The 11,267-nt window shown below is 44.5% G+C and overlaps 2 protein-coding genes across 7 annotated transcripts in view; both read right to left on the bottom strand.

The window, feature by feature from the left end:
• Nucleotides 1-5,042: 5,042 nt before the first annotated feature.
• On the bottom strand, nt 5,043-7,323 carry BBS10 (Bardet-Biedl syndrome 10). The gene is made up of 2 exons (XM_068669139.1): nt 7,103-7,323; nt 5,043-7,021 (listed from the first exon to the last, which is right to left on the bottom strand). The coding sequence occupies exons 1-2, from the start codon at nt 7,306-7,308 to the stop codon at nt 5,071-5,073; spliced, it is 2,157 nt and encodes a 718-aa protein (XP_068525240.1). The 5' UTR covers nt 7,309-7,323; the 3' UTR covers nt 5,043-5,070.
• Nucleotides 7,324-7,396: 73 nt separating this feature from the next.
• OSBPL8 (oxysterol binding protein like 8) overlaps nt 7,397-11,267 on the bottom strand; it is an 89,098-nt gene continuing 85,227 nt past the window's right edge. For all 6 annotated transcript variants that reach the window (XM_068669133.1, XM_068669134.1, XM_068669136.1 and 3 more), the window contains one exon: nt 7,397-11,239. In XM_068669133.1, coding sequence (XP_068525234.1) covers nt 11,104-11,239 — 136 coding nt within the window. In that variant the 3' untranslated portion in view covers nt 7,397-11,103. The remainder of the gene's footprint in view (nt 11,240-11,267) is intronic.

Here is an 11,267-nt window from a genome sequence, read left to right as displayed (position 1 = left end):
CTTAGGATTACAGCCAGGATGGCGAACTTTTGAAATAGGATATGTCACTGAGACACAGTGATGCTGATAGCACTCGCTAATAACCATCAAGGCTCAGAAAGTGCCTCTATGAATAATGTTGCAAGGTTCTAGAAATGACTCAGATTGCAGCGAACATACTACACATCCTGATTTCCAGTCCTTGCTGCGTTTCAAGCACTGGTTGTTTGGAAATTCCACAAAATCCCTCCACTTACCCACACTGTAGAGTTTGTGAACTTTACTGAGTTGGCCATATCCATAAATACTGCAGTAAGCTGCGCTGTCTCACAGATAACTAAGGCACAACAGGACTCTTCTTATACACGATTGAGAAGCTTTCGGATTTTTCAGTCACCAAAATGGATCGCGCAAGGAGACAGCCCAGCAGCACCTGATATCAGACCCAGGACAGGAAGCAGGAAATTTGGCTTCAGATTTTTTTCGCTCCCCGGCTCACATCTCTTTGCAGCTCTCTCAACAAAGAAGAAACTGGAGAACAGCCCTCCCAGCAGTGAAGCAAGGGGACTGCAGAGAAGCTCAAATACAAGATCAGATGAAATTAAGATGAAACAAAGTGTTTTTGTTTTTGTTTTTGTTTTTTTTTTTCCTAATTCCTTTTCCTGAAACAATTGAACTGTTTAGCCAAAATTCTCCAGGTATGTCAGCAGGAAGCAGTCACTCCTTGCAGAGTGCGGGAAAACTTCTGCCCAAGAGAACATCCAGGCTGAATTACAAATGCTGAAAACTGATTTTTGTTATGGGAAGCACAGGTAATTGTAACCGAGAATTGTCCTTAAAGTATCACAGTTCTAAACCACTCTGGCTTTGATGTGTAGGTTATGATAAAAGGCTTCACATGTACAAAATCATCAATCAGAAAATCAAATAAGCTCCCCTTGACTTTGTTCTGTGAGCTAAGAATGCACTGATGAGAGGCAAACAACAGACTTCTGGAAGCTGGATGTACCAGCAAGGCTTAGAAGTGCAGCAGCAGCTCCACGCTGGAGAGCAAGGCTGAGCTGCTACCCCCAGGAAGGGCAGCAGCAGTCCTGCAGTGGGGGATCCACTGCCACAGCTGCCCCAATTTAAACAAACAAACAAACAAACAAACAAACACTCTTGCCAATAAACATCTCTAGCACAGTCAACACTGACAGCAGATTATATTTTTTGCAGCACTGTTTAACTACCTTGTACTTTTTTCAATACTGCATCAGTAGTGAAGAGCCTCAGAGTATTTCTGGGTTTAGGAAATGGATCCGCGTCGTTTATTTGCCTCATGAATTTAATCCAGCAGCTTCTACAATGACTTTCATTGTTCCAAAAGCCTAAATATAATCCTCATACATGATACCAGACACGTATCAATCCTAATGGTAAAATCTCAAGAGACGTAACTCTCATCTGGAGCTGCCTTTTCCCCATGTACACACAGAAATCCCTGCCATGTGTTCACTCTCTGCATTTACATTTTAGGGTAATATTGAAGCAGATGCTTAGTCTGGAAAATGAAGACTCCCACTGAAAGTAGGTCATGATTATTACAAAAAGAAAGATCCCCGTGCTGAATTGTTTTACAGGAAATCTCAAAACAAGAACGGGTTCGAGATTCTGTTCTGTAAAACAACACATTTTTTAAATACCTTAAACGAAAATATTATCCTTTGTAGTGAGCTCTGCTGCAGGTGGCTTAGGACGCAGCCACACAGGAAGCAATATTACAGATGTGCCCCTAATCCTGCACTGAATCAAAGCTTCCGTGTAATAGTCTTTTATCTGCTGGTGGTTTCATGAGAAATAAACTGTCCACTGAACCAGTGTTTTCTGTCAAAAAACTATTTGCTACTCATTCTGCCAGAAGTGTTTTTAAACAGAGAGCACAACTCAGCTCTTTTTTTCCCCATCTACCACAGGCATAAGCATTACTTCCAAAGTGTTTTACCAATTTATGTAATAACAAAGCCACTAAATATTAAATCTATTACATATTTGTGGTCATCATTTTTAGTCTTGGAGTGCTAAAATTAAAATTCTTACTCCTGAAAGCAAAAAAAAAAAAAAAAAAAAGTAATTTGTATATTAGATCCAAGCATCTATTTCTAGCTTCATTAACGGAATACAAATGCTGCCTTACACAGAATGCTGCAGCAGAATTATAATTGTGTTAATTGCAGCCAGCATATTTCCAAAGCCACTGTTTACAAATTCAGACATTACTCTCTTGATTGGTTCAGTCTTAATCGTAATAATGAAATAAATAGCACAGTAAATACAGCTTGTACTCGATGTTAGTTTTAATGGTGATTGAAAAATTTACGTATTTCTTAGATTTCAAGATAATTCAAATGCAAAAGTCTCTTCACTTTAATATTGAGCTAACTTCTCTCTTGAGATTTAAAAGAACATTGAAAATAATTAAAAAAAAAGACAAGGGGACTGATTAACGTAAACACTTGTAGAAAAAAAATTAGTAATGAGAAAGATAAAAAAACAGAAATGCAAAAGAAAGTTTCTACAGCTAATAGAAGACTTGTTACATAACAAAAAAAAAAAAACTAATACAAGCTCAGGTGAATATAACTGTAGTGCAATTCTAGTGCATATAACAAGGAGATATATGCAAGTGAAGAATTTAATCTTCCTTAATCTTCTCATGCGGTATGATTAATCACCCCCCTGTGGACTTTGGAAGACAGTTATAAAGATAACAAGAGAAACAGTATAAAAGTACTGCACTACACAATAAAAAGCAATTCACATTCAGGACTGTTTTAAGATAACCACAGAAAGCTTTTGGTTTAGAGGCAACAAAGAATACACCTTTGTAGCTAGCATACTTTAGACGTAAGCACAGTAAATGAAGAATGCAGCTGACTGATGATTACATCTTTAGTATTAAGGCACCCAGTGATTTCCAAACAGCAACTTTCATTTGGAACCAAATCTGCAATATCACTATGGTACCTATCTCCTATTTAAACCAGGGGAGAAGTATCTTACAGATTTTCTGAGCATGGGCCCTACTGTCTACATTAAGGCAGGTACCAGTTCTTCTTAAAAATGGTTCCTGCCTTTTTGGACATTTCTGCTTCACAGGATGAAAAAAATCCCTTATCATTTGATTCTAAACATATAATTTTCTCACAAATAAAATTAATCTTTCAAATATGTTTCAGTGACTCATAAGTTGTTACATATTCTTTGTGGCAAGTGCTTGTTATTAGCAATAACATATTATCTTGGCAAGGATATGCCTTGCCTTTGCCTTGCCTTTCCTTTGCCTTACCCTTGCCTTGCCTTGCATCATACTATATATCATCATGCCACATATAAAAAAGCATTGCTGCCGAAACACCTCAAACACCAGCAGTAGATATACTATCCTGAAGAAGCTCAAAAACAGAAACCAACAACATAAACTAATGGGAAAAAATCTGATTTCTAGTTGTAAACATCTCGGACACAGCAGACAAAAATTTTTGCCCATGATTTTAGATATCCTCACTACATTTTATTGCATGGTAAATTAAAAAAAAAAAAAAAACAAAACTCAATAAATCCGTTATTGCAGCTATTACACAATACTCTCAATGGCACACAGAGAACCACTGTGATACACCCATCAGCTGTAGCCCTTCATTTACAAACAACAAGTTTTTCACACAGCACCAAAAGAGGTAAATTCACATCCTGGCAATACTAAGCTTAGAGCAATCTTACCAGGGTGAAAATGCTGTGTGAAAAACAAACACAAACAAGCAGAAAACAGAACACTCCTAGTAATTAAACTTGGAACTTAAACACTATCCTAGGTTTTCCACACAAAACTGCATTATTACTTGTGTAAATATTCTCCACGATTTCACAACCTGCTTCTACAGGAGCACAATTCAGCCCAGAAGACCAAATACTTGTACTAAATAACGTCATGTAAACTAACTTGCCACAGCAAATGCTGGCCAGTCACTCCATGATTTTCCTCTTACTGCTACTAGTTTGGCTGATGCCAATGGAGCACAAAAACACTGCATCTCACATGAGGTGGGCTGCCTTTGCTGGTCACCAGGTGCCCACGTAGCTGCTTACCTCACTGCCTTGCCTCAGCAGAATGGGGCAGAAAATGCGATGGAGAAAGCCTCGTAGGTTGAGATAAAGATGAGGAGATCACTCACCACTTCCTGTCATGGGTAAAGCAGACTCGGGTGGAGGAAGATTACTTTATTGCCAATTAATAACAAAACAGGACAATGAAAACAAACAAACCCCCTACACACTCTTCCCCCTCCCACCCCCCCCTCCTTCTTCGTACACTCAACTTCAGTCTCAATTCTCTTCTAACATCTCCAGACCCCAAAGGGTACAGGAGAATTGGGGCTGTGGTCAATCCCTCACTTCCCCTCCACCCCTCCCTCACGGTCCCTCTCTGCCCCTGCTCCACGTGGGGTTCCTCCCACAGGATGCCATCCTTCCCCAACTGAGCCTGCCTCCACAGGCAGCAGCTCTCCAAGCACTGCTCCCACACGGCTCCATACCACGGGGTCCATCCCCCAGGAGCAAACTGCTCCAGCACGGGTCCCCCACGGGTGGGCGGCAGCTCCCCCCAGACCCCTGCTCCTGCGTGGGCTCCTCTCCACGGGCTGCAGCTCCGGCCCGGGGCCTGCTCCTGTGGGGGCTCTCCATGGGCCGCAGCCTCCTCCAGGCCACAGCCACCTGCTCCACCGGGGGCTCCTCCACCCATGGGGGGGCTGCAGCATGGAGATTTGCTCCATGTGGGACCCATGGGCTGCAGGGAGACAGCCTGCTCCACCAGGGGCCTCTCCACAGGCCTCAGGGGAACTGCTGCTGGTACTGGAGCACCTCCTGCCCTCTGGCTGCACTGACCTGGGGGCTGCAGAGCTGGCTTTCTCTACATTTTCTCACTCCTCTCTCCCAGTTGTTGCACGTCATTTTTTACCCTTTTACGTAAAACCAGATCTTTTCATTTCTAGCACTGAAACATGACCACTTCACAGGAAAACGCATCATGAAAAATATTTTTTATTTATGTTTTCAGAAATCATCATCTGAGTCATTATCCTCAATTTTTTGTAGTGGCCGCTTAACACCGATTATTAAATCAATACTGAGAAGCTCTGTAACACAATGAAGAACTGAAATTACTAACTGGTATTTGCAATACACTGACTCCAAGCCTTTCTCATTCACAGGCAGGGGCTGATTTTTCCTGAGGGCATTTGTGGTGTTGAGATAAAATTTGGCAAAGCTGTTCCCTTCTGTGGTCCCATATAAAGACTTTGGAATAATTAACAAAGCATCAGCAACTACGCTGGATATGACAGTTACTGCTGACTGCTGAAGCTGCTTTGCGTAGTACTGAATATAATAATGTAATAAGATTTCAAAGTAACCTCCTACTGGCAAAACTGATCCTGCTTCTATGATGGAGCTGGAATATTTCTGTGCAGTACTTACACAACCCTCTTCAGGTTTGAATGGAATGATACCACCGCTAGCTTTCTCTAGATCTTTACCGACATCTAGGCTGTCACACACGGTAACTGTGTTAGTGTTGTCTGTTGTTAATCCAGCAGTGCTATAATTCTTATGATGGTCCACTGGTAAATCGCTTTCATAGCCCTTGTGCATTTCACCTGAACACTGGCATTTTGCATGTGGTTCTTGTGCATCGCTTGAAGAGCCAGCCCCTTTGCAGGGAACGCTTAACTCTTCACTGTGTGAGGCAGGATTTGAGGGTGTCTGCAAAGCTGTTTGCATACCTGCTGGATTTTCACTTCCCTTTAGAGTGGAGTCTACATTTTGTGTCTCTGTTTCACCCCTGTGTGTTTCCAGTTGATGTTCAGAAACCTGATTCCTGTTACAATAAATATTTTCTGTTGTAAATTGTTTCTGAGTAGCTGAAGAATGCCTGCTACAAGCATCTGAGGCATCATTCTGGCTTTCACCTTTGGACCCCCATTCCTCCCTCCCATCAACTGTTTTAAACAGCTGTTGTAGCATGGTGAACGCCCCCTGTACGGCAGCAGCATGTTGCTCATTAACACCATCCACCGGCCCACAAAGAACGAGGCAATGAGGCTGAAAGGCACACGTGCTGCTGGCAAAGCCGATGTGAACGTATCTGTTGGAGCCCAGCAGCAAGGGCCGACAAAACGTCGCCACTGCAGTGTCTGTGATTTCACTACACCCCTGATCACCAGAAGGCGAGTATGGCGAGACTCCCGTCAGCTCACGGATAAGGTCAACTTCTTCCGAGGAGAGGCACTCCACCAGGGACACGCCGTGCAGCTTCGCGTAGTAGACAACGGCGTCGTGCTGCTTCACGCTCGACAGCAGCAGCTTTACATTGCTGCTCCGCAAACGTTTCACCACGGCTTCCGTCCTGGCCTCACACCAGCGCCGGGCAGCCTCATACTGACCCTCGGAGCCCACCACGAGCTCGACGCCGGGTGCAGAGAGGGCAGCGTGCAGGGGCTCGCTGACCAGCACGGCCCCCACGGCCCCGCTGCTGGGGCTGTAGGCGGCGAAGTCCCTGCGGAGGAGGACCCCGGGCAGCACGGCGGAGCCGTGGAGGGGCAGCCCGGGCACGGCGGCGTGCAGCGCCCCGAAATGGCGGCCGAGGAGGCGCAGGGCGGGCGGGCTGCAGGCGGCGCAGCGGGCGAGGAGCTCGCAGCACAGGCGGGCGAGGCGCGGCCGCTCGCCCGGCCCGACCCTGCCGCGCAGGTAGGCGTCCAGCAGCGCCTCCAGGGCCGCCAGGTCTACCCACCGCTCCGCCTCGCCCCCGGGGAAGGCGGACAGCAGGTGGCGGCGCAGCCCCAGCGCGGCGGCCGGCTCCAGCACCGTCCTCTGGAAGTCGGGCAGCGCCCGCCCGATCTCGCCGGCCGCCCGCAGGCCGCGCAGCAGGGCGGCCAGCAGCAGCACGAACGTCTTGGCTCCGTCCCCCGTCGCGCCTCGGTGCCGGCAGGCGGCGGCCGCCATCGCCCTGCGGGCACGCGGAGCCGGTCAGCGACCGCCGCCCGCCCCCGCTGCCTCCCCTCCTCCCTTCCCCGTCCCCCCGCGGTACCTGGCCGTCGGCGGCTGCAGGCAGAGCGCCTCCAGCAGGCGCCGCCCGTCCCTGGTGAGCAGCGGCCGCCCGTCGGGCCGCAGCACCAGCGCCCGCCCGCCCCGCGGCCCCAGCGCGCCGCGCACCGCGCCCGCCATGGCCGCCGCCTCCTCCGCCAGCCGCCCCGCAGCCGCCACCGCCATGGCCGCGGGGAGCGCGGGGCGCATGCGCGGCGCCCTGAGGCGAGGGGGCGGCATGGCGGCACCCGCCCGCCTCAACGGGGAGCCCCCCGCGGGGAGACAAGAGGCAGAGAAGGGAGTTTCTGTGTTTATTTCACTACGCGAGGGAAGCCGGTTCTCAAACACACAAGCCTTGACAAAAGGGGGGCGTTAGGTATGGCACAAAGTTGACAAACCGTACACCCGTGTCTCGGAACAGCGCGAAGCCCGTCGAGAAGGCACTGTTGACAGTACTCGAGTATCTGCGACATTCTCAGTGGTTTCGGGATAACCCTTCAAAAAGGATCATTAAAATTTACAGAGGGGCAGAATCCTTGCGATACATCACTTACATAAACGGTGGGGAAATAACAGCCTTAAAGAAAATAGACTACACGTCGAATCCAAAGTCTGTTTCATAAACACCAGTCCGGCAACTAAAATAAAACAAATCCCAAAGGCACAAGAGGGCAACAAACAAATAATAATAATAAAAAAAAGAAACCACCATCATCGCATTTGAAAGGTAGACCTATAAAATAATTTCTTTACAAGATTAAACTGGAGGCAAAAACCCCAGGCTATGCCCTCAGTAAGTAATGTCACCTACTTCAAAGTAATCGACATGTGAAATGCAAGGAACGTCACCTGCTGCTGAAACTGCTACTTGCTACGTTTCACATGGCTTATTTACTCTTTTTAACCTTAGGTCATCCGTACCTAACTAGGCAATCTGTACCTAAATGGCAAATTAAAGGCTTAGAGTGCGTTTGAAAACAAAACAGAACAACAAAACCACATGGCAACAAAGTCTGAAATACTTCCTGTACAAGAAACAACAACAACAAAAAACATTTGTAAATCAAATGTGGAAACAAGTGCTGTTTTAAACTTTAAAAACCAGTAGGAGGCTACAGCCCTCAAAAATCTGCAAACTGTACAGTCAAGGTAGCAACTCTGTGCAGAGCTCAGTGTTAAGTACATAATATTCAAGATCAGCCACACGTCATGGTTAAATGGTGATTCTCTAGCAGTGGTGATGTGCTAGAGAAAAGGCTTCGTGCACCAGGCCTGTGACCAGCTGTACTGTTAGAGTCAGGCAAGAAATTGCTTTGTTCTACTCACATAAGGGAACATCATACAAAACCCTACCAAATGCTAGATTTCAATGTACTTTTTAGAATTTAAGAAATCTGACCATACCATCAAGCAGAAGTCTGCAGTTTCAATTGTAAAAAGTTTCATCATGTCCTTTACCTTCCTGGACCATGATGAAAAACACTTTCACAACAGAAGTAACCTCTAAAAAATAAGTTGAAAAGGAAAATAAGCATAGGCATTTTGTTTCGCTCTGTTCAAGTTTTTCTTGTCTTGAACCACGCATAAATTTCAGATATGGAGCATTTGTTTAGTCTGATGCTGTCTGATACCATACAGCCTGCCAGCTAGCTGTGTCAAATCCACATTCACTACCATGCAGTTCATGTAGAAATACATCCAGTCTGTGTTAATAGCTGATCTTGAATACACATGATTAAAATCAACATAGAAGGGCAGAAGGACATTTCTATTTACAAGGCAGATAAAAAGCTTTTAACTATCATTCAGGAGTTTCAGCACCACAAACTTAGCTGAGATATTTTAGTGGATTGAAGTTATTGCCCCAATTCTGATTTATTTTTTACCTCGCTCATTTCCTCTTATATTAGCCCCGTGTACAGAGGGACCTGACTTGGATTGTAAGACAGGTGAAGCTTTGACATTTGACCACTATAGTGAATGGTCAAATTTCATCCTGAGAAGATTACAATAATACTATAATATTAGTAGTTTGCCATTTTATATATGGCAAACAACTTCAGTTTCTGTTAGAGAGCTAACTTAGGGATTGTTTCTTTTTATTAAAAAACAAAACAAAACAAATACCAGAAAACGTAACAGTGAGGGACTTTCTACATTCACAAATTCTGTCTCATCAGTTGTAGACATAATAGAGTCCCCATGCCTGAAAAAGACTTAAGAACTAGCATTTCTAACATGAAGCTGTAAGAAATAAGCTGAAGTCGACTGCTTAAGCAAAGAGCTTTTACATCACTGAGGCCCAGAGAAGGGGAAAGGTAAAACAAGGTGAGGTGCTGTGAAGATGTCAGCTGCAGGAATGTAAGAGCTTGAATGACAAACAGCAGTAAATAGTATTTTCACCAAATACTGGACAAGACTGATGCAGAACAGAATATGACATCGCTTGGAGACTCAGTAAGGCTGTCCATAGCAAAGGGATCGACAGGACATGCCAAAAAAGCCAAAAATGACCTCTGAACTTTCAACTGTGCAGGATTGATTTGATTTCTGACAGGATCCACTGAAAACAAACCTGGTTGCATTTTGCGTTGTGCCTCCCATCCTCCCATTGTCTCATCTGGGTAGCTGAAAGTAGCTTTACAATACTAAAGCTCCTTTCTGACTTTATACAAAGGTGGAAGGGCTTGACTTGTGTAAGGAAATCACCAGATAAACACTGGCACCGATTTTTTTTGGATGAAATTTTACAAGTTCTATACATGCATCTAGTTCTTCAAATGAAATGTTGCAAACCCTGCTTCTAAACTGAAACTTAAGCTTCACATAAATGTGTATGGCTCAGCTTAATGAACAGGTGCATCGGGGTGTTCAGTTAGCAGATACTGTAGGAAGGACAAATCTAACAAGCAGTGTTTCCCTATTGTTTGTTCTGACGTGTGTTGTTAGCTGTCCCACAGTTCCTGAGGGTGGTTCCCTTGTAAACACACACTTCTCATTTGCAAGTGAGATGTTAGTGGCCAAATTCTGTTCTACACAGTCTTTCCTTTGGGAAGCTCAGCTCCTGCTACATACTATGCATAACTTTGCATCTTCACATTTTGTTTCAAAATGAAGAGAGTCCTGGCATCAGCAGTCTGTCTTCTTACTGTGATATGGCGATACACGAATGTAAATTCAGAGCTGTTCATTTATCAAGGCTTAAAAAACATAGCCTAAGTCCTCAACATGTGCAATTCATGAATATGAGCGGACAGTTACCTTTCCAGGTGCTGCACTAGTAGAAATGTGCTCTGTACAGGAGATGCAGGAATGTAATTATGAAGAGTCTGAAGTTTTAAAACTACAGAATTAAAACAGCTGGTTTATAAGCCACTACAGTTATTCAGGATAAAAACCGTCATACCTCCAGAACAAATTAAGGACATTAAATTTCACAATTCCCAGAAACTTCAGCTTTTACTCAACAGTTCCTAACATTCATGACCTTTTTACAGTAACATATTTGTTTGACCTTAAAGAAAAGTTTACTTCCAAACATCCAACACCATTTACAAAAAATGTTGGTACGCATGGCCACTTTTAAAGTCACTTCGTTACAAAAATAGTAAGTTGAAATGTAACAAAGTCTGCTTGTTTATTACTCTACCATACCAGGAATCATGTCCTATCTACAGTGCCTGACCTCTGAATTTTCAGTTTGATCTATTCCGTGGTGAAGATTCATCAGTACAGCGTGTGACGTGATATAAAACACAAGGCTGATGTTGTATGTCTGTGAGACAGAGGCACAAACCAGGAGCAAGAGTGTACTGGCACTTACACGATTCTTACTTCAACTGGGTAGACGGAAGGATGATTCTGAACCATGGACTCTGAGGCAAAAGTTCTGTAAGTTGTTGCTACAGGGCTCTTTTAAATAATATTGCATCATTTAAAGTCCAGCTTAAATATGGTCCCCAGTAACTGATCATTCCAGTTCCAAAAGGCCCTTGTTCACACTTCCTATTTGAACAAGAAATTAATGATAAGCTGTAGCAGAACCAGGAGTAAAATGAAGATATAGTGCTTCAGCTGCAGAAACTGGTTGTCCACAGTTGGTGAATTAGAAGTGACTCGATTTCGTAGAGCCATAATGTCCCTGTAAGATACAGAATAATATCCTGTAA

Source organism: Anas acuta, chromosome 1 (genome assembly GCF_963932015.1).
Source record: "Anas acuta chromosome 1, bAnaAcu1.1, whole genome shotgun sequence".
Taxonomy (NCBI): Eukaryota; Metazoa; Chordata; class Aves; order Anseriformes; family Anatidae; genus Anas; species Anas acuta.
Note: the sequence above shows the minus strand (reverse complement) of the source record. Positions and strands in the feature narration are given on the sequence as shown.

Coding starts and splice junctions, on each gene's coding strand:
- BBS10 (XM_068669139.1), bottom strand. CDS start 7,308: ATGCGCCCCGCGCTCCCCGCGGCCATGGCGGTGGCGGCTGCGGGGCGG. Junction 7,022..7,102: donor CTGCAGCCGCCGACGGCCAG/GTACCGCGGGGG, acceptor GCGTGCCCGCAG/GGCGATGGCGGCCGCCGCCT.